This window comes from Vulpes vulpes, chromosome 12 (assembly GCF_048418805.1).
Source record: "Vulpes vulpes isolate BD-2025 chromosome 12, VulVul3, whole genome shotgun sequence".
Lineage (NCBI taxonomy): Eukaryota > Metazoa > Chordata > Mammalia > Carnivora > Canidae > Vulpes > Vulpes vulpes.
Window position 1 is genome coordinate 158023089 of NC_132791.1, and position 25075 is coordinate 158048163.

General features: G+C 55.2%; 2 protein-coding genes and 1 long non-coding RNA gene across 3 annotated transcripts in view; all 3 read right to left on the minus strand.

Moving 5' to 3' along the window:
- Positions 1–73: 73 nt before the first annotated feature.
- TMEM240 (transmembrane protein 240) lies at positions 74–6402 on the minus strand. Its single transcript, XM_072730949.1, has 4 exons — positions 6135–6402; positions 5633–5739; positions 1067–1275; positions 74–862 (listed from the first exon to the last, which is right to left on the minus strand). The coding sequence occupies exons 1-4, from the start codon at positions 6189–6191 to the stop codon at positions 714–716; spliced, it is 522 nt and encodes a 173-aa protein (XP_072587050.1). The 5' UTR covers positions 6192–6402; the 3' UTR covers positions 74–713.
- Positions 6403–7248: 846 nt separating this feature from the next.
- Positions 7249–25075, minus strand: part of SSU72 (SSU72 homolog, RNA polymerase II CTD phosphatase) — a 29569-nt gene continuing 11742 nt past the window's right edge. The window contains exons 3-5 of the mRNA XM_026007119.2: positions 9776–9915; positions 9137–9255; positions 7249–7741 (exon numbers count right to left, since the gene is read on the minus strand). Coding sequence (XP_025862904.1) covers positions 7640–7741; positions 9137–9255; positions 9776–9915 — 361 coding nt within the window. The 3' untranslated portion in view covers positions 7249–7639. The remainder of the gene's footprint in view (positions 7742–9136; positions 9256–9775; positions 9916–25075) is intronic.
- Positions 11703–24964, minus strand: LOC112926161 (uncharacterized). The gene is made up of 5 exons (XR_011996010.1): positions 24852–24964; positions 18148–19620; positions 17887–18007; positions 15437–15673; positions 11703–11835 (listed from the first exon to the last, which is right to left on the minus strand). It is a non-coding gene; the product is annotated as an uncharacterized lncRNA (long non-coding RNA).

The following is a 25075-nucleotide window of genomic DNA, read 5'->3' on the forward strand; positions in this document are numbered from 1 at the left end:
GTATCTCATGGCTGATTCGGGGGGCAGGGGTTGAAGGGGTCACAGGTTCAGAGATGAAAGAAGAGGCAGAGGCTGGAGCTTTCTGGAGAATTTACTGACCAGCAGGGGTGGGGGTCACAGTGAGGCGCCCGACCGGGGATGCCCTGGGCAGGGTGGCCACACTTGCCACAGTGGGGCACGGGGGCCTTATTGCTGCTAGGCTGGGGCCTCCACCAGACCCCTGCCTCCCGCCCTCCACCCCCATTGAGGCCCCCGGACGCACACGCCCCATGCACATGCTCCCGTGTGCAGACGTGGGCGCGGCCGGGGGCCGCCCCCTTCCCTACCAAGACCCTCTCCTGGCCTTGCTTCCCTCTGCCAGGACTGACCCCAAGAGGCCGCCAGGCACACAGGAAACAGCCGGGTTTAAGTAACAGACGCGGGCCCGGCACAGGCGAGACTGCAGCGCGTGGGGACGAGCAGGTGGTCCTGGCGGCCCGCACAGGTGCCCGTGCCCCACGCCCCGGTCCCCGCGCCCCGTCCAGCCCGGGAGGCCAGGGTCCTGCCCCCAGACCGGCGGCCTTCCCCGCCCCGACCCCCTTTATAAAAAGAAGAGGAGACAGCACCTTCCGCTGGACACGCCCGGCAGCTGCGGGCGCCCTGGCCCGGGGCGGCCGTCCAGTCCCGTGTGCGTGGGCGCGTTGGCCGAAGGCCCCGCGAGTCCTGCGCGCGGCTCAGAGATGCCGCGGGCTCGGGTGGCCGTTGTGGTAGAGTTTCTGCTTCACGTGCACCATGTTGCCGGCCGCCTCCTCGAAGGGCCTGTGCGGCCGCCGGCCCAGCTCCCGCAGGCTGCACAGCTTGGGCAGCCAGGTCCACGAGCCATCTGCGGAGGGGGCGCGGTCAGGGCGCGGCGTTTCTAAGGGGGCGTGGCTGTCCTTGGGGGCGTGTTCTGGTGGGGGCGGGGCGGGGCCGGTGGGGGGGCAGCGGCAGGGTCTTGTGGGAGGCGGGGCCTGGACCCGTTAGCCGGGGGCGGGGCAGGGCCGGGGTGACCCCGGGGCGCGGCCCGTGCCCGGCCGCCCTCACTCACCGTAGCGCCGGCCAGCCCTCCAGGCGCGCACGGCGCAGTGCAGGACGCCGTCCATCCACACCAGGAACCAGCTGATGCAGAAGCCCAGCAGCAGCCCCAGCATGAGGTCGATCTCCTGCTTGGTGACGTTGTCGGTCACGAAGTAGTTCTCGGAGGCGTCCACCACCGACTGGTCCCCGTCGTAAGGGATCACGTAGTGGATGTGGTGCCTGGGGGCGGCAGGGCGGGCTGGCACCTGTCCCGCGGGGCGGGCGGCGACCCCGGCAGGAAGCGGCCCCCTTCGCCCGCCCTGCTGGTCCTAAAGCAGCCCTCGGGCCGAGCTGAGGTCAGGAAGGGGCCGGCGGACTCGCCCAGGCAGGACCGGCTCACCAGGCAAGAGGCTGTCCGCGGGGTGGGCATGTGTGTGAGGCCAGTGGTCGGAGCGTAGCGCCCGGGGGGCGGGGCGGGGGAGGGGCGCTTGCCCATGTATCTCCCTCCTCCCTCCTCTGCTGCAGGGGCTCAGAGGCGACCCTGCTGGGTCACCGCCCATTTGCTGGCCCCCAGCTCTGCCCCTCTGTCCTCCCTTCTCACTGGCCCTTTCATCCTTGTCCTTTCTGCCCAAGGCCCCGCAGATCAGCCCTGCCTTGGGCCTCTGGTCTTCCTTCTGCTCCTTCATCCTTTGCAGGCATCTCCCCTTCCTCAGTTCTCTGTGGGGAGGCCCAGGGGGCTCTGCCTGGAGTACATCTCTCACCCCTTCTCCCAGGGGGGTTCTCCTGCCCTGTCTCCATGGAGCCACATGTCTGTGGCCTGCTCTGCCACTCCTGGGATGTTCCAGCTGCCCAGGCAGGGTTCCCTGGACTCTTGCCAGTTCCATCTCCCACCAAGGCCATGCGATGTTTCTCACCCTCCCTTCCCTCCACTGTCCAGGCTCAGGCCACGAACCCTCTGAACTGCAGAACTGTTTGCCTCTAAGGAACTCTGAATTCTCCGCACAAGGCTCCATCCAGCATCAGGCCTGTCAAGATTCCCTCCTCCTCCAAGAAGTTCTCCTGGGCCTAGAGATCCTGGGTGGGGTGGCCCCACTCAGGAGATCAGCACCCAGGACAACAGATTTGGCCCGTCCCCACCTTGACCTCCTGTTTGGCCCACAGGAGAGCCCAGGAGAGGGACCTCTGGGTTCCACCCTTGGGTCTTGTCATCCCCGCTGGCTGCAACCCTTCCTCCTGCCTGGCAGCATGGGGACGGTTCTGGAGGCCTCCTTCTCAGAGGCCCACCTCTCATGGTCCCCTCTCCTCCCTGAGCCCCTTTGCTGGTTTCTCCACCTCTCCTGCCTGCCCCCCACCCCGTCTGCTCTGAGCTCTCACTGCCTGTGTGGCATCTCCACGTGGGATCTACAGACACCTCAAATTCATACCTAAAAATAGCTCCTCCCTCCCCGAACCTCTTCTCCCATCTTTGCCTCAGTTAGATGCCGGCAACTCCGCCTGGTGTTCAGCTGAGACAGTCCCTATCTCCCACCCCAGCCTCACAACTGGCCATGTTCCACACGCCCCCACAGGGACTGTCTCAAAAATGGAAAGCCCACTACTCCCCCAAGTCCCCTGCGGTTCCCTCCTCCAGGTGTCCCTGCACCAGCGGGTCCATGCAGTGTCTTCCTCCCGGTAGGAGCCCCGCGGGGTCGGCAGCAGGCAGGCCTTTCCTCACACCCCTCCTGCTCCTTCTGGGAACTCCTGGAGGCCATTCTGCTCAGCATGTCCAGAGTGGGACCAGTCCCAGCAGTGGGGCCATGGCCACAGCCCCACAGAGCAGAGGCCACGAGCCCTGCGGTGCAGTCAGCAAGGATGGCCCGATACCTGGCAGCCATGTTTGTCTAAGCACAGTCTGTCAGTAGCCACCAAAAAGTGATGGAGAAGTATTAGTCCCCTCCCAGAATGTGCAGCAGCTGCCGGTCCCCTAGGAGTGGACACCATTCCCGAACCGTGCAAGGCCCCAATCACCTGGGCGATCAGGGCAGGCAGGCCACACAGGTGCTACTAACACAGAGCCTCCACTGTCACCTCCTGCCCTACCCAGCCTTCTGGGCCCAGGACCCCTGACAGGGCCTTCCGCAGGCCTGCTGCTCCCTGCCCCTGACACACAGCTGGGGAGGCAGGGAACTTGAAGATCAAGCTGCCAAGAAGCCAGAAATGCGCCTGGGGCCCTGTGAGCCAGGTGAGGCCAGGGCCCCAACCACCCCTGGTGGTTCAGGACCTCCAGAGGGTCAGAGATCACCACCTGTGCCCCCATCACTGGCCTGGCATCTGCTGTTCCTCCCGGCCCCTGCCCCTCCTCCTTCTCCAAGTCAGGCCCCTGGGGGCAGGGGCTCAGGTCTCACTTGCACACATATTTTCATGATGTGTACATACTTGAGTCTTGCCTGGGCCACGCATGCTACCTGTGCCTGCCTGAGGTCCAATGTGTGTTGTGTATACACGCTGGCCACATGCACAAGACATGGCGTGTATACCATGGACTCAGGCCCACGAGTTCCACATGTGTGCATGTGCACACTTGCCCAGGCATGAGCACAGTGCGCATCACATGTGGACGCACATGCACAGTCTGGCACACAGCTACCCTCTGTAGAGGCTGTGGCATCTGCGTGGGTTTGTGTGCACGCAGACACTGCCTGCTGGCACATGCACTTCAGAGCATTCATTTACACATGTGTCCTCCATGTAAAATTCTCCATACAGGCATGTCAAAGGCATACACATGTGTAGGCTCGCTCCATATGGCATGTGCACACATGGATAAAGTCCATTGTGGCAACTTGTGTACATGGTTTACACACATACTTCATGTGCAAAACTGTTCTCTGCAGACACACTCGCTGTGCCCACATGGAGCACAGTCTTCGCTGTATGTTGTATTTATGATATACATGTACTGTGCATACACATATATGTCGTCAAGATATAAGAATACGTTATACACTGAGTTCACATATCCTGTATGAAGTGATGTGGACACAGCATACATGTGGACACACACACCCAGAAACTCCACATCTGCAACAGGGGTGGCTCTCCATGATTTCTGCATCCACAGACACGCTAACCTAGCCTCAGCTTGCACTCTGTGGGCACTCATTTTACCTGAGTCCACACATACTCTGGATGCTGCATATGACGCATACACGCATCCTGGGCAAATACACTCTGCAAACACACCCTGTCTGCCCAGATGGGTCCCCAGTGTGAGGTCACAGGCACATACACGCGGGTCATTACACAATAGCCCACACATGTAAAATGTGCATTCGTCATGTTTACAGGACTGAAAGTCTGGGCCTGGTGTGTGCACACTGCCAGCCTCTGGGAGGGTCTCAGGAACACCTTGGTTTAACCTGCCCATAGTCATGGCTGTGTTGGAGGCAATGGTGCTGATCTCATGCCTTTCCTTAGTTTGGGGCTATGTGCACCAGGAAAGAATATGGGGATCTCTGGAAAAGAGTGGCCACCCACCCAGCAAACTCTTGGTGGTTCCTGGGCAGCACACATGAGGGTTGTTTAAATTCCCCTCTCCACCTTCCCTAATGTCTCTGTGTTCTGCTTCCACCTATTTGCTCTGCACCCACAGGCATGTAGCATGCTTAGTGAGGCATGTAACTGTCCTTTCTGTCTTGCACACACACATACACACCCCACCCACTGTGTGCATACATGTCCCTGGAGCAGAAATACAGGCCAGGGGTGAGGAACACAGCTTCTGGGCTCATGCCCCAAGTTCCTTGCTAGCTGTGTGACCTTGGGCAAGTCCCTATCCACTCAAGCATCTTTCTGCTCTCTATTTGGTCCCAGTGTGAGGGCTTCCTGGGGGGATGGTGTGCATGTGAGTGTGTACGTGTGCTATGTGTACGTACATGTATATGCACAGACAGTACACATATGCGCGTCTCATGAGAAGATGTTTATTTTGTACATGGACGTACAAACATGCATGGCCAGGAAGACTCCGTTGCTACATGTGCACACAGTGCATGTAGGGGGCCTGGGCTCCTCCCCCGGCTCTCTGAATGACCTTGAGCAAGCCACACCCAGCTTTGCCTCAGTTCCTCCTCCGTGCAACCAGAGGGTTGGACCAGACGCCCCTCGAGGTAGGCCCTGCCCACCTTGACCTTCTGCACTTCCCTGTACCTGGCTTGCAGGAAAGTTCATGAACATTAGTGCAGGGCCTGGGGAGGATGGTGTACTCTGTGGGCACAGCCCTGCCCAGGATCTCTCCTGACACACAGGGCTGGGCTGTTGCTTTCCTGGCCTCCAGGCCCTGGACCAGGAGGCCTGGGGCCCATCCTGCCCCTCACCCTGGCAAAGGCCCTTGCACTACAGGCATTTTGGGAGGGGGTCCTAACTACTCAGGCATGCTCCCCCTCCTGGAACCGGATTGGCCAATCCCCAGGTGCCCAGCAGAGGCTGGGCAGTCCTTCCCCCGCGGGCCTAGCGCAGTCCTGCAGCCAGGCCTGCTTGGGGCTTGCCAGTGCCCCCTGGGCCCTGCCACCACCGCACATGTGTGATCACGCGTGTGCCCCACCGGGCGCGGACTCACCGGCCACAGTTGCAGTGGCAGACGCGGTCCTCGCCCCGCAGATGCGGGAGGATGTAGTTGTGGAATCGGTCCAGCAATGCGTTCATGTCCATCAAGCACGCGATGGCCTGGAAGAGCCCATGACCGGTCAGCGCCGAGGAGCGGGCCTGGCTGGGGCCCTGGGGCGTAGGGTGGTGGGGTGGGGGCCGCGCGCTGAGGCTAGGGGAGCGCAGGCCAGGGAGAGGGGTCCCCGGGGCAGCCCCAGAATCGGGGAGCTGGGGGCAGTCGGGATGGGAAGCCCAGGCCAGGATGGGGAGCGCGGCGCTGCCCGGAGGTGGGGAGCACAGCCCAGGACCGGGAGCGCAGGCCGGGATGGGGAGCGCGGGCCAGCCCGGGATGGGGAGCGCAGCCCGGGATGGGGAGCGCAGGCCGCGCGGGCCGGTAAACAAGGCGCGGGAGGTGGGGGAGGCGGCGCGCGGGCGCGGGAGGCGGGCGCGGGCGCACGGGAAGCCCCTCCGCTCACCATCACGATCGACGCCCCCAGAATCATGAAGATCATGGTGTTCGCGCTCATGGACATCGGGCGGGGCCGGGCCGGGCCGGAGCGCCGCCCCCCGGCCCCGGCGCCCCCCCGGCCCCGGCCCGATGCTGGGCCCCCGCCGCCTCCGCAGAGGTCAGCCCGCCGCGCACCCGCCGGGGAGGGAGGCGCGGGGCGGGGCGGGCAGGGGACGCGGCCGCTCCCGGGGTCGCTCGGCCGCCCGGCCGCCGCGCTCGCCGCGCCCGCGCGCTCCGCTCCGCCCTCGGCCTCCTCCCTCCGCGCGCTCCGCGCCGCTCCGGCCTCCACCGCCTACCCGCCCTCCGCGCCCGCCTCCCGGGAGGGGCCGCGCCGCCCGCCCCGCCCCGCGCCGCCGGCCGGACCCCTCCCCGGGGGCCGCGGGGCGGGATCTCGTCCCCATTTGGCCAGGCCGGGCCGTCGTCTCCCGCCAGGCGACCCTGGCCCCAGGCCACGTCCCGACCAGAACGAGCAGTCCTGGAGAGAACCCTGGGGCTCCTCCCCGGACCCTCCCCTCCAGGGTTTCGGGGTCGCAAGCACCTGCCTTTAGCAGAGGGCCTGCAGGGCCGCTGGGGAGCTGCCAGGGAGCTCACTCCAAAGCCATAGTCAATGGCCCAGCAAAGACCAAAGAATGCCCCACAGTGCTGGCATCCTCCCTTCGGGACTGGGCAGCCTGAAAGTCCAGGCCAGTGTCCACTGCTCTCCTCAGGCTGCCCCCTGAACCCGGGAGCCTGGGGAGGAGTCCACAGCCCCAGGATGGCACACGAGCTCAGGAGTCCCCGACACTTCCCCATGGAGACCTGAGGTTTTCCAAAACCTCTGGAAGTCAGGAGGGGTCATGGGGAAGTGAGGGGACATCTGATACCGGCCCCAGAAGCTGCCACAGAAGGGCTCCATGCTTCCTGCAGTCCCCGTGGGCAGCAGGACCTCAGGGTACTGCTAGGAAGTCAGGGCCCCCACAGGCTCAGTGTCCCACCTCCCGACTTCAGAAATGGTGTGAGTGGCAGTGTCAGGCCCAGGGGTCCCTCCAGAGGGCCCAGGCCAGAGCAAAGACAAATGGCAACATCAACTTATCGGACCACTGTTAAGTTCTTTCCTAGTAAGACCAAGCCCATTGCTTTATTCATATTATTTTACATTACAGCAAGTTTGAGGGTGGAACGAAGGAGCCACAATGAAGCCACAAATGCATGGGGGAAAGGTACTAGAAACCGTTGTTTACTGTTCTGGTTAAAGAAAAAAAAAACTTTATAATCAACATCCCACTCAAGTCAAAGCGGACAGAAAAACTTGATTGTTTTTAATCTGGCATTTATGTGTAGCTTTGCGTTTCATATGTACAATTTATTGGGTACTGCTACCGTCAGCCGGCAGAATACCTAAAGGTAAAAACAAATATCAGAAGGGAAAAAATATTAACAAAAGGAAGCTCAACAAGGCGCTTCAGGAGGGGGCAGCGCGCCAGGCCAGGCGGCTCAGTAGAAGCAGACCGTGTGCAGGAAGGCTCTGCCACTCTTCTCCTCGAACTCCTGAAGCAGCTCGTCGATCTCGTTCTCCATGTCCTCCGTGTGCTGAATCTGGAGGGAGCACACAGGCCACCTAGAGCAGGTGCACAGGTAGGGGCGCCCCCATGGGCACAGCCGGGGCTGGGGGTTTGGTCTATCACCGCTGAGCTGCTTCCCACCTGTCCTGGGGCCATCCTGGGCCCTGGAGGCTCCTTCCCACCCACCCCAGACCGGGGCCTGAGGATGGAGGGTTCAGGATAGTTGCACCCCGAGGCACAGAGCGGCTGCCCCAGGACGTGAACTTTGGAACTTCACAGACCTCCTGCCCACACTCTGCAAAGGCACTGAGCGAGAAGGCTGGCCCATGCCCTTCAGTGGCCTCTACCCAGTAGCTGTCACTACCATCCCTCCAGGTTGTGAGACCCATACGTGTGTGCAGATATGGCCAGACATCCCCTGGTGGCGAACCACTGCCCTAAAGGAGCAGGTGCTGCCGGTGGACAGCCCAAGGATGATTCAGGGCTGGTGTGGGCTGGACAGCGGCTGAGGCTGGTCATTGGCCCCAGGCCTGGCCTGTAAGCAGTGCCTCTCTGATGTGAAGAGCAACCCCTCTGTAACTTGTTTCTCATCAGGGTGACCCAAATGGAAGTCACGTGTACAACTTCTGGGACATGTGTCCCTCTTCAGCCCTTTCTCTTGCGTGGTGGCCAGAACAAAGGCACAACTGCTAGAGCTTCAGCAGCCACGCTGGGCCATGAGGCATCTTGGGAACAGAAGCTGTTCTGGGCGCAACAACATGAAAGCAGGACCTGGGCCCCTCACATGGCAAATGAGTCCAGGCCCACCTGTCTCTGGACTTCTTGGTAAGCCATCTGTCTCCCTCATTTTTCTGTCACTCAAAGTCAGCTGACCTAATGCAAATCTCCCAGGAGGAAAACAGTATAGGACATATGGGTCTCTTCCTGGGTAGGTCCCTAGGTCCTTTTGTCATATCTAAGAGGAAATGTTTTTGCTCTGAGCACAGCTGCACAGCAGCTGCAAAGCTCCCATGATTTTCTACACAAGGGAGGATACCCAGGGCCACCGGGGGAAGTCCAAGGACTGATCGGTCCTGAGGGTGAAGAGGAGCACATTACAGCATCCACGGAGCTTGGACACCACCTCTGGGGCCCCTGGGCTCTGCCAGATATGACTAGGGTTTTGGCAGAAGCTCTTGTGGGCACACACGGCCAGACTGAGCAGGGCACTGCATGACCATCAAGCAAATAGAAAGCATAGGGGGCAAGTTAAGCCAAAGCCGTTTGGTCGATACGCAAACCTGTGGGCACCTCTGCATCTACTTGGGTTTTAGTATTTGAAAGTAAGTCAAACGTGAGCACAAAAGGAATCGCATGATAGCCCCTCTCCTGGTAAAACTGTGGTGTCAGGAGGAGAGGGTCCTGGGCCCGGGAGCAGGTGGATACTCACACACTGGCACAGCTCACAGATGAGGAATGCCCCCAGGGTGGCCTCCTCGTGGTTGTCCTGAATGTCCACATTGATCACGTGCACCGGCTGGCAGGTCTCCTGCTCTCTGGAATTCAGATCTGACAGGAACAAGATGACACAACTGTCAGAGGCCTCAGAACCAGGTCACAGGAGGGCAAGGGGCCACCGGCTCCAGCTGCCTCTGGCCTTGGGGTGATAAACCAGGCTGAGGACTTCCTTCCTGAGAAGGAGACTCACACTGAACACCGTATGACTCAAGGAAACATGGTGATTCTCGACCTCCTCTCACGAACAGCCAGGCTGTCCTGGGGGAAAGCATCCCAGAGCATTTCACTCACAAAGAACCAGTCCCTTGGTTCCTCCACTTCACACATACTCTTCCTGTGCCCCAAAGACCTTAAAACCTGCACCACAGGGTCAGCCCACACACTGGTGCTCTGCTCCGATGCATGTGGCCAGCCAGAGGCCACGGAGGCAGGAGAGTCCCAGCCACCTCACTACGGCCATACCCATCTTCTCAGCCCACAGGAACCAACGGACACGTCAGGGCAGCCACGGTGACCGTGATGGGCAGAGATGAGAGCCCAGGCACAGGGCACACTCAGTCTGGGGCCTTACCTTCTACCACCTGATCGTACACTCTCTCTTCACAGGTGAGGATCAGATCGAACAGGTCTCTGCAGTTCTGGAACCTTTCTGGCCGAGGCTTGATCCTCTTATTTCTGTCCAACATATGTAAGATGCCATTCTGCGTATAGCTAAGTGCTAGAGTCAAGGAACTTTATAAAGACTTTTATCAATCCCAGCCCAGTGCCTCAGTGTGAGCGCCAGCAGAGCTGCCAGGCCCCTCTCCAGCAGTGCATCAAAGCAGTGGAGGGGTTGAGGCAATTCTGGGGAGCAGGCCGTGCCTATCCCCAGGGTCCTGCAAAAGACAAGCCAGTGGGGGAGGTGCTCACTCTAGGCCCTGCAGACTGGCCCTGAGCAGCATGTACTTGCTCCCCTCAGCCTGCCAGGCCGGCTGCAGCCCTCTGACCAATGTTCTCCAGAAAGCAGACCTGGTGTCTGCAACCTTTGCTTATCTTTCTGTAACCTGCTGCTCTGACTCCTCTTGCAGCAACTTGGTGACCATTCCCACTGAACACAAGCCCTTCAGCAGAGACAGAGTCAGTCCCCCAAGGGCTCAGTTACAGTGGTACCAATAAGATCTGGAGACCACCGAAATAGGGAACTTCAGAGAAAGAAGTGGGCACAGGGGGAGAACCCCAGGTCAGCTGGGAACAGAGAGTGAGGGTGCCCCCAGCCCAGAGTCCCCCACAGCTGAGGGGATGCACAAGCCCCAGAGCAGATGTGCAGCCACACCCTACCCATCCCCAGTGGCCCTGTCTATACTCCGGGCCCTAGGGACAGGGTTCATCACCCCCAAGGAACTGGGCCAAGGGTCCTCAACATGCACGCATAGCCCATGGTCTCTAAAGGTCCTTCTAGACAGCTGGGGATCAGCATCTCCTTAATCCTATTCAAGAGACACAGACTAGGGATCCCTGGGTGGCGCAGCGGTTTGGCGCCTGCCTTTGGCCCAGGGCGCGATCCTGGAGACCCGGGATTGAATCCCACGTCGGACTCCTGGTGCATGGAGCCTGCTTCTCCCTCTGCCTGTGTCTCTGCCTCTCTCTCTCTCTCTCTGTGTGACTATCATAAATAAATTTAAAATATTAAAAAAAAAAAAAAAGAGACACAGACTAGCTGACTGAGGACTTCTGAGCAAAACGTTTAATGGCTTTCCTAGATTTTAAATTGTAACAATTTACTTAAGCTATTACTGAAAATACATTTCCCTACCTTTTTGGACAGTGAAAAGGGCTTCTAGAATATATTCAAATGGTCTAAGAGTGTTAAGTTGAAAAGACACTTGACTATTAGCTGAGAGGGCTCTGGCTCCTGATCATCTCCCATGTGCTTGTCCTGGTGGCCACTGCCTGCACCTCCCTGCTCCCCCCCAGTGACTGCTCCATGGTCAGGTAGCACATGGTCCTTCAAATGCTTAGCATTGAAGTCCAGGGTAAAGAATGGCTTAGGGGAGGCCAGTGTGTCAGAGCAGGATGGGCAGAGGCAGCTCAAGCATTCAGAACAGCCTGTGATCCTGCTCCCCGCACACTGGCCAGGCAGATGAAGACTCTGGACCTCTATCATGTCCTCAGAGACAGACCTGCCATCCAGCAGAACACAGCTCTGGGACCCACTGTAGCTCCCAGGAATCACCCTTGAGGAGGGATGGCCAGCCACCAGGCACTCCAAGGCCTCGCACAACCGTTCCTCCTCTACTTAAGCCTCAATTATTGATGTAAAGAAAAACAAATGAAATTAGGATTCATGTCATTAAGGAAAAAGTGCTTAGTTCAGGGATCAAACCCTAACCTTTATCAGCGTATGAGGGATGTGGTAACAATGGCCCTTCTGGACTATTTCCTGGCAAACATCAGAGACGCAAAGCACGGGCTGGGCCAAGCAGGAAGTGCGCAGCAAGGAGCCCTGGACACAAACCCACCTGTAGCTCCAAGTCACAGGGAACTGGAGCCCTACTGGAAACCTCACCAGGACAGGACAGGATGTGAAGGAACAGAGCAAGGCTGAAGCACAGCTGGTCACAGAGGGTCCCACTTCTGGAGGGAGGCCCACCTCTGCATGGGTAGAGAGGGCAGTGAGACGCTGTATCACATCATCCTGGATGGCTGCCAGCCAACTCCCAGAGGCAGGACGGTGCCTCCAGCGATGGCAGAGCAGCAGGCGAGTCTCACCTCCTGAGAAATGAGCTCCCTTGACTGGCTGGGCAACCGGACTCCTAGGTGGCTGAACGCATAGAATGTGGCATGTGGGCACCCACTCTCCATAGCACCCTGGCCCAAAGTGCCCCAGGATTAATCAGGGGACCTCTTCACAAAGCTCCAACCTGCAAGTGAACCCCGAGATACTTCTGGAAGGCAGAGGAAATGGGGATGAAGCCAGAGATGCCGAGTGAAGTCCCACCACCTTGCCCCGCTGAGTCACATGGTCTGAGGCCAAGAGGCCACCATGCACTCCCAGCTCACTCCTGTTTCGCTCACTCCTAGCCCAGGCCTTCAGAAGACATCTGTCTTTACTGTTCTCACCTGCAACAGGTGAAGGCAGCAGGTGTGTCCGTCTGCACTCCCACCCCCCCAGCTGCAAGGCCAGCACAGATGCGGGGGTGTACCTCAAGGGTGGGAGGGCCCAAGGAAGGATCACATTGACCACTCCACGGTCTTAACCATCACATAGACCCTCCAGACCGTGCCAGCACAGAGCACGTGATCTTTAAAAGCTATTATGTCAACATTTGTGTGTAGGCCAAACGAAACCTAAGGGCAAGCTCACCAGATGCAGGAGGGAAGACACTGTCCCTGGAAAGAGAAGCGGGAGATGAGAAAAGACACAAGCAGCCACAATAGATCTGTCTTCTCTGCAAAGCTGAAACACAAGTCCCGTGGAGCAGAGATGGACAGGGACCTGAGGGTCTGGGGGTGGGGGGGCAACCTGGTCGCAGGCCCCATGTCCAGGGTCAGCGTACCCCAGGAGGCCAGGCTGGAGGCGCCTGGAAAGGCTGTCCTTCTGGACTTGGCATCTGTCCTGCACACTTGCTCCTGTCCTGAGAGCTGAGGCATGTTAGTCTAGTTCTGATTCAGGGCAACTGTTTCAACATCAGGTTCCGCTTCAACCACAGTGTTCTTGGTACAAGAGAGAGAGGTTTAGCCAGATGTTTATCTCTACAGTGATTCCCCCAAAACACGGACTTCAGCAGCCCATCTAATGGACATGAATGTTGGGTCCTCCAGAGACAGGCCCTCACCCCAAAGGAAGCATGTGGAAGCCCGTTTCCATGCAGAGGATGCTTGGCTTGCTGTTCTGGGAGGGTGTTGGAAGGGACAGAGGGAGCAAGGCCCATGCCTGTGGTGCCCACCTGCAGAACCCTGGCTCAAACCCGAGGTTTCCACAGAGGTGGAGGGGAGGCAGAGGGTCAATCTAAAGGCAAACAAGTGAGATGAGCAGAAGAGCCGTTCCCAGAGCAAGGAAAGGTGCTGGCAAAAATCCGAACGAGGGACCTGATGCTCACTCTCCAAGGTCATGGATTTACTGTGGAGCCACGTTGAGGCAGGATCTGCTCCCCTTGGCTCTGCCAGTCCTGGCTGGACAGAGGCACTTGCCAAGGACGGGTGAGCACAGCTCAAGCCTCATTTCCCCACAAATGTCACAAACCAAACATAAAACAAAGCCAGGTAAGACAGGGTTGGGACAGCGAGGACAGAGCAGGGTCTCTGAGTGGAAACCACCTCAGAGGGTGAGGGGCACCCAGTTGAAAAGGGGCTTCAGGGCAAAGTGGCCTCACAGTTCTTGCCGATAGGGGCAGGAGCACAGGGCACCACCACCCAATGGGCCCCGCGTATTCCCTCTTAGCAGCCAGGGGAAGTTGAAGCTTCACCATGGGCCAGCAGAGCCGGACAGAGGCGCACGGGGCTCCCCTCACACCCTCCATAGGGGTTAACATGCTCCTGGCGGCTTGTCAGGCCCCAGTTAGACCAAATGCTGCCCACACTTCCCTGCTGCCTAGCTCAGGAATGCCTGAGTGTCACCCATCCTGCAGGGTGGGCCCTGGGAGCCAGTCGAGACACAGCAATGGGAGTGGGTGATTTTGAAGAGGCCGCCACCCCGCTGAGCGCAGGCCCATGGTCCTGAGATGGACAATAGCCAGCTGCACACCAGGAGGGGACTGGAGCTTCTGAAAGCCCCCCCACCCCCACCCCCGAGGCTCGAGGACAGAGCACATGAGGATCAGCACGGCCATGCTCCTGGGAAGCCCAGCGCAATCTCCCAATCCCAAATCTACCATGAAGGACAGCCCCCAGTCAGGAGCCCTTCTTTCTCTTTTCTGCTGGCCTTCCTACCCCTGGGGCTTCCCTCTGGATTGTGCGCCACACATTAAGTGGGGGAGATGTCCAGGGAGCCCCCTCCATGCAGCTGGAACCTTGCAGGCTGCTCCCCTCCCCATCTCAGGGGAGTCTCCCCACCCCATCTCAGGATTATGTAGCAGGAACACTTCTGCCTTCACTTCAAATCAGGGCCAATGGAGGAGTGAATGGAGCCAGCCTGTGGCCCAGCGAGGTCTAGCATTCGGTGAACACATGAGCGGGTGCCCTCCCTGACCCCTGGGCCACACAGTATGCCCAAGATGGTCTGCTCTGAGCCCACTCAGGGGGTGCCCGGGCCCACACAACTCAGGGCCAGACACTGCAGGGGGTCTCCAGTATCACTGATAATCTGTTTTAACATAACCTCCAGGGTTTAGTTTAAGGCCTCATTATAACACAAACCCAAGTACCACAGGCACTGGACACCAGAGGTCAGGACAGGCGCACTCCTGCCTCCACGGGAACCTTTCAGGTTAATTTGATGTTAAACAGCCCACGCCCCCAGACGGAACACCCAAGAACACACTGGATCCTGCAGAGGCAGAAGTAGTAGAAGTGGCAACAGGGAACCGCCGTGTTGCACACTCGGCACCTCCTAGAGAACACAGCCCCTGAGAGCCTGCCAGGATATGTCAACAGCACCATTTTTAGGCACAAGTGTTACTTATATGAAAAAATAACATTAGGAAAGCAAGCCTTGAGGTTTGCATGTTCCCAGTGTGGGGAGCAGAGGCTCCCCGCGGGCACCAACCTGCAACCCCACAGTGCGAACGCTCTAAATGGCGACACAGCCCTGGGAGGCAAGGCTGTGGGCAGCAGGGGCAAACAATGGAAACAGCAGCAGAGGCACCCACAGTGCACAGAACCACAGTAGAAGCCCAGTCACTTTCACCAGGCTAATGTGTGGGAAAGGAGACATTTGCATTTGTAATCATATTGTGCATGCCCCCAGGGCATGCCAAGTTGGAACATCCCCTCAAGTGGCAGCCGACAAGTGTCTGCTCTCGCTCTGCACACTTGGGCCACTGCACTACAGGGCACCGATAGCCTCTCCTCCACAAGCGGTAGGTGTGGGCAGCAGTCGGCCCCTAGCCTCACTGGGGACGTTTTCGGTTCTGAGGTGTGGGGTCGCTCTCAACTTGTCGGATTGATCAGCACTCAGGATGCAGAAAAATGCTGCCTCAAGTGCCTAACCTGATACTTTGCAAGTTGTGCTGCTTGGAACAGATGCTTCTGGAAAGTGCGTGCTTGCCCTGTGTGGACAGAATGCATCACACGCAGCACAGGAGCTTCTGCTCACCTCAAATTCATCTGCATGAAGCATCAGTGGACTGCAGAGCAGATTAGGCCATCCCATTTCTTCAAAGGAAACACGCCCTTTTGAACAGCGTTTGGCAGGACAATTCTTTGGATCCTTCATGCCAGCGAGGGCAGTGAGGTCAAATTTCAGGACCTGGCCTGGGGCTCTTCTTGCCTTAGCAACACCAAGGGTCTCCCTCCGGCGGCCACTGTTAAGTCGGTGTTAAGTCGGCTTGATCTGAACAGATGACAAGGGTCCATCATAATGCACTGTCCACCAAAATTAGATAAAAAACTGCATTCACTGCCCCTTCATGTGTGTTTTTAAACTTTTTTAAAAAAGATTTTATTTATTCATGAGAGACACAGAGAGAGAGAGGCAGAGACACAGGCAGAGGAAGAAGCAGGCTCCGTGCAGGGAGCCCGATGTGGGACTTGATCCCAGGTCTCCAGGATCACGCCTTAGGCTGAAGGCGGCGCCAAACTGCTGAGCCACCTGGGCTGCCCTCATGTGTTTTTAAAGTAGACTCTAGGAAAGCCTGGGTTGCTCAGCGGTTGGGCATCTGTCTTCAGCTCAGGGCGTGATCCCAGGGTACAGGGATCAAGTCCCATATTGGGCTCCCAGCATGGAGCTGTTTCTCCCTCTGCCCGTGTCTCTCTCATGAATAAAATCTTAAAAAAAAAAAAAAAAAAAAGTAGACTCTACACTCAACATGGGGTTCTAAGTCTCCACCCCAAGATCTAGAGTCACATGCTCTACTTACTGAGCCACCCAGGCGCCCCACCCTCCTCCTTAATCTTGGTTTAGGACACACACCTACCCCCATCTGTTCAATTTTATAAAACTTTCAACCTCAGGCGCCTGGGTGGCTCAGCTGGTGAAGCATCTGCCTTCAGCTCAGGTTGTGGTCCCAGGGTCCTGCATCCAGCTCCCTGCTCAGTGGGGAGTCTGCTTCTCCCTCTGTCACTCCCTCCCTGCTTGTGCTCTCTCTCAAATAAAATTTAAGAAAAAATTTAACCTCAAAACAAAAAGCTGAGACTGAATATGAATTTTAGTGAAACTTACTTTCTGAAATTTTAAGATTTAAAGTTATGAATTCATCTGCAACATGTCTTGCCTTTTTCTTTTTTTCAACATGTCTTTTCTACATAAATGATTCAAAACTGGACTAAATCCCAAGCATCACGTGGAGAGGAAGACTGAGCACAGCAGGATGGACACACACCAACCGCACTGCTGCTCTCTGGAAAGTGCCTGCCATCCGCGTGGACAGAATGCGTGGCAACACGCAGAGCTCTGCTCTCAGAGAATGGCTTGCAACTCCCCCAACGCCTGATATTACTGCAACTGAGTAGGAAGAAAAAAATAAAACTCCTCTTCCTCAGAAATTCTAGTTACTTAGTGATTTAAAGAAAAATAGTTGTCATCACAAAATTGAAGAATCTTAAAGAAAAAAAGGTAAGCCAAAAGCAGGAACAGGACACAGTAACGAGACAAAGCCTAGGTTGGTCCTTGAGCTGAAACCGGCCCTGCCTGACTCTGCCAACATCCTCCCCTGCCCCTTGTGCAGCTTCCACACTGTCCAAATGATGCATTTTGTGCAACAAACCTGTCTGCCTCAGAGGGAAGAATTGGCCCAAACAAGGAGCCAATGGTCACTGGAAACCAACCCACCTGCCCCCAGCATGACTGCTCATGGGGACCAGCAGGAGTAGCCGGATCCACAGGCCGATTCACAGGCCGCTAAGGACACAAACGGGGAGGGGGGGGGGGCGGGCGGGGACCTGCAGCCAACACGGTGAGGCTCAGAGTTTCCCTGTCTGCAGGAAATCCTGCTGACCGTCTCCCACTAACTGGGATGTGTCCAGAACTGCATGCATGAAATGTGGCCGGGGGGGGGGGGGGGGGCTCTTTCTCATAAAGACCTGGAAATCTTCCTCTTGGGGGAAACGGTGATGCCCCATGCGCCGAGTGGGGCAGGAACCAGGCCCTCCCTGAAGGTGCTGACAGTTCTGTCAACTCTACAGGACATGTGTCCTCACAGGCACTCTGATGAAGCCCCTTGTTTTATGGGTTACACACCCACTGGGAGCCACACTTGGACACATGGCCGGAAGCATCTGCTGGTGACACAGTTGGGGCAGGGTGATGCCGATGTGGCACCTATGCTCCATACTCCCATAGTCAGTACCAAGGGAGACACAGCTAGACCAGTGTCTCTACTCGGGACTCTATGGGCACTCCACCCCCAAGGTTGGTGGGACTGTGGGGACCCCTGGAACCCCAGATCCATACCTCCTGCTCAGCTTGGTATCTCCCTGGAGCCCTCCTACTCAACCTACTCCTTGCCCCCTGCATGTCCATCCTGGGCAGGCTCCCCGGCCCTGGGAAGAGGACACATTCCCACATGTCCATCAAGCCCACCTCCATCAGAGCTCATGGCAGCTCACCTGGATTCCCACCATCCAGTGCTGGCAACGTGCATAGGCTGGCACCAACTCCGAGTTTCCATTCAGGGCAGAGAGGCCAAAGGAGACTGCACATGTGACTCCCTGAGAAGCAGGCCAAGTGCTACCATGCAGAGGACAAAGAGGAAGGCCCAAGTAAAGGAATTCAGACCACCCCTAACCCACAGGGCTACAGGAGACACCACTCAGCCCACATTTTCAGGGAAAAGCACTAAAAAGCACTTTGGAAGCAAGGTTTCTTACAGCTGCTCTTAAGCTAGCAAGCTGTAGGCTGGAGTGACGCACAGCGGCCTCATTACAGCCCCCAGGGTCTCGTGCTCCACAGGTGTCACAGTGGCCAACCGCACTTGAGTAGCTCTGACTGTCCCCCTTCCTTCCTGTCCTGAGAGGAAAACAACACCTGGAGTCTGAGCCTGGTGCTTCAGGGAGTTCACAGGCTTGGGGCCAATCTGGGGCCGTTGCAGGTCTTCACAGCAATACAAACACAGCCCATCAGGCATCACAGGGAGGACTGGTACGCGGTGGGCGGGAGCCTGACAGAGCCCTTGGCACACTTTGGGGAGACTGAGAACAGCAAACAGCAAATGGCTTTAAGCCTGGGATCTTCTGAAAGGGCTATGGGGACAGCTGGAATCCTGGAAATCCTGGAACCACGCCTTGAGAACCACTACATAAAAAGCTTTCAAGCTAGGACTTCTTTACATATATTAAGAAATAAATTCATTTTGGAAATCAAAGTAGTTTTTGCAAAGCACGCAGGTTGCACACACAAGAACCCAGGAACTACTGGAGGAATTTCAGGTAGCTCCTGAACCACTGGAGCCCAAGCCAACTGTTTCCCCAATATGAGGCTCAGCAGCCAGGAGTCCTGGCCCGTCTACAACACCCTCTTCCCACTACCCTTGAGGTTATTACGCAAAATGAAACCACCAGCGTGATTCACGTCATGTAGCCCACTTTCAACATACCTGGTGTCAGTATCTCACCTACCGTGGGCTGGGAAGACCAGGTGTGTTCCTGGCCCTGGGCAAGTTCTGGAAGCAGTGGGCGAGGTCAGTGTGGCTCTGTTACACCTAGATGCACTAGTCCCCCCTGGCAGCTACCCCAACCAATCGTCTCTTTTCAACATCTGGCATCTCCCCAGATGAGACACAGTGGCGGTTCTTCTGCCTCCTCTGTAGTATCTTAAGGCCATGATTTATATTTTAGGCACAAGTGCTTTTCTAAAACCTGAAAGCTTAAATATCAGCAACACTAGATCGGTTTCTCTAGAAATCAGTGTTTGGCTTAGGGATATGCTCATTTGTTAAACAGATACTACTTTCAAAAGCTTCTAAAAACACAGCTGCCAACTGACATGAAATTAGATAAGGTCTAATACAGCAGAAGTGAAGAGCGCCCCAGCGTGGTGAGCCAGATGGGCAGCCAGGGACCACAGGCAAGGTAAGCAGGCCAGGATGTGGCTAACAGCAGAACCTGAACCCACAGAGGCAGGTCAAAAAGCACAGGCATGAGCAGAGCTGTGGGGACCCAGCGGCCAGGCACAGAAGGCGAAGGCATGCTGAGCTTGAAACAAAAGCCTCCCCCCAGGGGCCCCAACAAAAGAAAAAGGCTAGTAGCCCCACTGCAGAACTGGCCTCAGGGAGGACAGGCTCCCCTTGAGCTTCTTTGTCCACTGGCCTGGATCCAGGACAGAGGTCAGCAAGCTGTGGGGACCTACAATTGTAGAAATTATTTTTATTTTCAGCTTTTACTGCAACACAAGAAAATGCACAGAGATTGGTCTATAGCTGGAAAACATCGAGGTGAGGGGCACCCCCCGCAGGCGAAAAATCCAAGTATGACTGACTCCAAAACCTCACTGAGACCAAAGGTCCACTAACAGTTTGTGTATGTCATATACTGTATTGTCGGAATAAAGTTAAGCTACAGAAAAAAAAAATGTTAAGGAAATCAAGAGGAAGAGACAAAGCATTTACAGCACTGGACTGGATCATCAAGAAAATCTGTGCATCAGTGATCCATGTCACTCAGGGTCACTTGCACACAAACATTAACCCAAGGCCTAAAGTGTGAGAGGATGAAAATGAGTGTGTGGTTTAAAGAAAGCCCAACTGCTAAGGTTAGGACAATAGGTGGAGAGAAATCAGACACGTCTGCTGGATACAGGCTCACACCAAGTGTCTCCTAATTATGTGGACAAAGGACCCAGGAAATGTTAATTCTACCTGTGTTTCCAATCAGTTTAGGGAGCAACTGGTCACCCGTATTAAAAAATGTTGGGATCCCTGGGTGGCGTAGCAGTTTAGCGCCTGCCTTTGGCCCAGGGCGCGATCCTGGAGACCCGGGATCGAATCCCACGTCGGGCTCCCGGTGCATGGAGCTTGCTTCTCCCTCTGCCTATGTCTCTGCCTCTATCATAAATAAATAAAAAAATTTTAAAAAAAAATGTCACCGGGGACGCGTGGGTGGCTAGGCGGTTGAGCTTCTGCCTTCGGCTCCTGATCTTAGAGTCCCGGGATGGGGTCCCGCATTGGACTCCCTGCAGGGAGCCTGCTTTTCCCTGTCTCTGACTCTGTCTCTCTCATGAATAAATAAAAATTAAAAAATATATATTTAAAAAAAGTCACTGACGATTAGAAGTGCACATTTACCTGCTTTTTAGACAAGTGATTTTAAGTGACTTTGTAGTTCACAAAGTGGTCATCTCCTGAGAGGTTTGAAGTGGGCATCTAACTTGAACTTCTAAGACCCCATTGTGCCTCCTGTAGACACTGTAGCCCTCACCCCAGAGACACCCCACAGAGCCCCATGATCTGGGCATGAGGCCCCACCCCAGCCACTCTGACAGGTAGAAGGAACTATATTGTCGTTCCAGTGAGGGTCCTCAGACAAGCTGATGGTTCAGCTGCAGACTTCGTTCACTAAGTGATGGAGAGCCTGGGGCAGCTCCAGCCCAGCACACAGCTCCATAGGTACAGGACAAAAACTGGAAGCCTCCACCACTCTACCCTGGGAGCTTCGCTAAAGCCCACAGGGCAAAACACTAAGTTTAAGGCTGCTTTGTATTCAAAACAACTTCAAGACAAAGGAAGAAAAAAGTTAACGTTAAGAGAAAAAAATTATATTTAAAAATAGACAGTGTGGGGGCGCCTGGGTGGCTCAGATGGTTAGGAGTCTGCCTTCAGCTCAGGTCATGATCTTCAGGTCCTGGGATCAAGCCCTGCATCAGGCTCCCAGCTCAGCAGGGAGTCTGCTTCTCCCTCTCCCTGCTGCTCCCTCTCCAATGAATAAATAAAAAAATCTTAAAAAACAAAACCAAACCGGTTTGATCCTCGCGAAAGCCAAAACATGGGTGAGCCCTGCAAACATGATGGGAGAATCCCGCTCCAGAAGACCACATGTTGCAGGACTCCATGTACAGAAATGTTTGGGAGAGGTAAACCCTGAGACAGAAGGTAGACCAGGGGTTGCCAGGGGACAGGGGATCATGGGGGGATGGATGACAATGTCCTAAAATCTGGGTGGGGGAGATGGGGTAACTGGGTGACAGGCATTAAGGAGGGCATATGGTGGGATGAGCACTGGGTGTCTTATACACTGATGAATCACTGACATCTACCTCTGAAACTAATGATACACTATGTTAATTAACTGAATTTAAAAAAAAAAAAAAAAGTGGACAGGGACACCTGGGTGGTTTAGTGGTTGTGCATCTCCCTTTGGCTCAGGCTGTGATCCCAGGGTCCTAGGACCAAGTCCCCCATCGGGGTCCCCACAGGGAGTCTGCTTCTCCCTCTGCCTGTGTCTCTGCCTCTCTCTCTCAAGTAAATAAAATCTTTAGAAAAAAATTAGGAGGGATCCTTGGGTGGCGCAGTGGTTTGGCGCCTGCCTTTGGCCCAGGGCGTGATCGATCCGGGATCGAATCCCACATCGAGCTCCTGGTGCATGGAGCCTGCTTCTCCCTCTGCCTAGGTCTCTGCCTCTCTCTCTCTCTCTCTGTATGACTATCATAAGTAAATAAAAATTAAAAAAAAAAAAAAGAAAAAAATTAGGGGAAGCCCGGGTGGCTCAGTGGTTTAGCGCCGCCTTCAGCCCAGGGCCTGATCCTGGAGACTGGGGATCGAGTCCCGCATCGGGCTCCCTGCATGGAGCCTGCTTCTCCCTCTGCCTGAGTCTCTGCCTCTCTGCCTCTCTCTCTCTCTCTCTGTCTCTACTAAATAAAAAATCTTAAAAAAAAAAATAAAAAAAAATAGAAAAAAATTTTTAAAAATTTTTAAATAAAATTGTAAAATGTCTTAAAATCTACCATAGACGTGGCTGCACAACCCTGTAAAATACACTAGCGCCCACAGTGTACTTTGCTTGCTCCACAGATTCCCCCCAACACTGCTCTTCTGTATAAAACAAACGGTTCCCCTCATCAGACATTTCTGTTTGTCTGGAGAGTCAGGTGAACTTGGATTCCCTGTACTACTGGTAGATAATCCTCACAGGGAACTGGTAACCAGCCCAGCCTAGCTTCACTAACTGGTTTAGGGTTAGTTTAACACGGTTTCCATCCCAACTAGCATCCCTGGCCCCCAGACCTCCCAGGGGCAGGTCCTGCAGGGACCACAGACCCGTGCTTGGCCACTGTCAAGAATCTGAGGCAGGAGGCCCACCGTGCCCGCAGACGGAAAACCACCTACAAAGAGCCAAATATTTTAAGAAATAATGTGCTTTTACACGAATAGGACCACTGGCCAAAACTTACTAAAGCTTAATAACCTCAGGGTCCCTTCAGCATCCTAGTTCCTGACTCAGCCCCAGGAGTGCTTCCCCCCACCGCACCCCCCATCACTCAGCCTCACCGCCAGGCTCTGCCAACCAGGTGCAACTAGTTTCCTCCTGCCAGGTCACTCTCTCCCTTAAAAAGTAGAACATTTAGTGAATGTGCTTTATCTGCAGTTTACACCCTAAAATACTTTTCTAGCTTTCCATTTCAGGTTATAACTATCACTTCCACAAAAGCCCCGGTATTCTAGCTTACAGACTTGGCTTTTTGCACATATCTGCTTGTATCTTATACCAACTCGGAAGCAACCAAAACGCCAGGCCTCCCAGCAGCTGGATATGTGCCCCCAGCTAGTCAAGTGTTCCCCTCCTGTGTTCTCAGGACACCTCCAACACCAGACATGTGACCCCCAATACACAGCTGATCCTCCTCCACCACCTCCTACCTCTGCTCCCCTCATACATGAAAGACTTGTGCCTCTGTTCCCAGAGTCTTGCCAGTGTACACCGTGACACGCCTTCCTGGAGCAGATGACCCTTCTTTACTGGCCCAGGGCTGTAGTTAGGTGAGCTAAGCACCAAGCACAGCACCTTTCCTAGAAGACAGATATTCCACCCAAGTGAAGTCAATAAACCAAAAAAGGAGTTTCTCCCAGAGCCTTGCAAGGTACAATCAAAAGGGGAGATCTAAAGTTGACCTTCCTACATAGGGTCTCAGGAGGTAAATACTGCTGGTGACAGTAGGAACAGCCATGTCCCCCCAACCACCACACCTTCCCCACAATGCAGCAAAGGCACACATGTGTGGCTGTCTTCTGGACTGGATGCTTCGTGGAGAGACCATGCATCTGTACAAAGTCAGCCCACAAAGGAAATTCTGAATTCTGAGCAGCTGGACTCTGCTCCTTCATTCAGAACTGCTAAGACCTACACATCAACCCTTCTACTCCAAATCCTTTTTCCAGTCTCTTTAAAATGTGAAGTGCTGCCCACTCCTAGAAACAGAAAGATCAGTCAGCTCCAACATCAGAAAGCCTAATTTCTAATAAATATGGGAGTATGAACAAGTGTGTTATTTTTCGTTTCTCTCGTTGAGTACAAGAGTTTAAAAATGAATGGTGCTAGCTGAATAAGAATCTTCAAAGACAGATGAGGTCTCAAGATAAGCTTAACAACACATGGAGAATTCATACCAAGCTAGAAAAACTCAGAGTTAAGGTCACAGGTTTCTCCAGGATAAGAGGGCTTGTGGTCAACACAAAGAAGAATTTCAGGGAGAGAAGCCTGAGACACTGCCTCTAGGTGAGCCAGAGTACAGCCTTCCTTCTTGGCCCAAGGATGTGAGCAGCACATGGCCCTGCAATGCAGAGACCAGAGCACAGCTCAACAGAAATACTTAGGGTCTTCTCCCCAGCACAGGCTCTGCAGCTTCTGAGAAAGGAGGCACACAGGACTTCCCAGGAGAACCTCGGATCTGCCTCCTAGACTCCTGGGCGCAGTGCACCACAGGTGACCCACCACCCACAGCAATCCGCAGCCAGCCCCACATGTTTGGCTATGGCATCTGCACCTCAATGCCCTTGACAATTAATGGTAGATGAGGGAGAAGAACACAGGGGTAACTGTCAGGGTCCACTTTTATACTTTGCTTGAAATGGCCTTTGGGGCCACACTCCCAGCTAAGTAATCTACAGATTTACAGAAAACATTCGTAGTTTATTAAAAATTACAAAAGCACCAACATGAAGGCAGAGTTTTCTCTCCAGTGTTTATATTCCTTTTGCTTGGCGTATGTTTGGGCTCCATCCCGAGAACTAAAAATCCCTCACTGTAACAGGGAAGGCCCAAGAGTTTTAAAGCAGCACAGACGATCATGAAGTGTCCTGGTCAAAGGCCAGGCAACAATGATCTTAACCACTGTATAGCCGGACGTCATTCTCATAAACATCTCTTTTAAAAATACCTTTCTTGGGGCACCTGGGTGGTGCAGTTAAGTGTCCGACTCTTGGTTTGAGCTCAGGTCGTCATCTTAGGGTTGTGAGATTGAGCCCTGTGTTGGGCTCTACACTCAGCATGGAGTCAGCTTGGGATTCTCTCTCCTTCTCCCTCTGCCCCTCCCACTTGTGAGCTCGCTCTCTCTAAAAATGAGTAATAATAATAATAATAAATACCTTTCTTTCACATGAGTCTTAAGTAGCAGATCCAGTCTGTTTTGCCTCTTCCTGAAATGAAGTCAAGTTCTCTCGGATTATTTGTTTCTAACATGCTTCCTTTGGTAGCAAATGTGGCAGAGATGTGTGAAGCAGCCTGCCTACATGTGAATCAGCGCACATGGTGCTCACATGTGTGTGCACACACACCTACCTGCAGAGAGTGGTGGGCAGCCCCACATTGG

What these genes read in the sequence shown, in the direction of transcription:
- TMEM240 (XM_072730949.1), bottom strand. Translation starts at nt 6,191, where the DNA reads ATGTCCATGAGCGCGAACACCATGATCTTCATGATTCTGGGGGCGTCG. An exon ending in TGCCACTGCAACTGTGGCCG is followed by an intron (nt 1,276 to 5,632) that starts GTGAGTCCGCGC and finishes TGCCGCCCCCAG; the next exon opens with GCACCACATCCACTACGTGA. An exon ending in GAGGGCTGGCCGGCGCTACG is followed by an intron (nt 863 to 1,066) that starts GTGAGTGAGGGC and finishes CCCCCTCCGCAG; the next exon opens with ATGGCTCGTGGACCTGGCTG.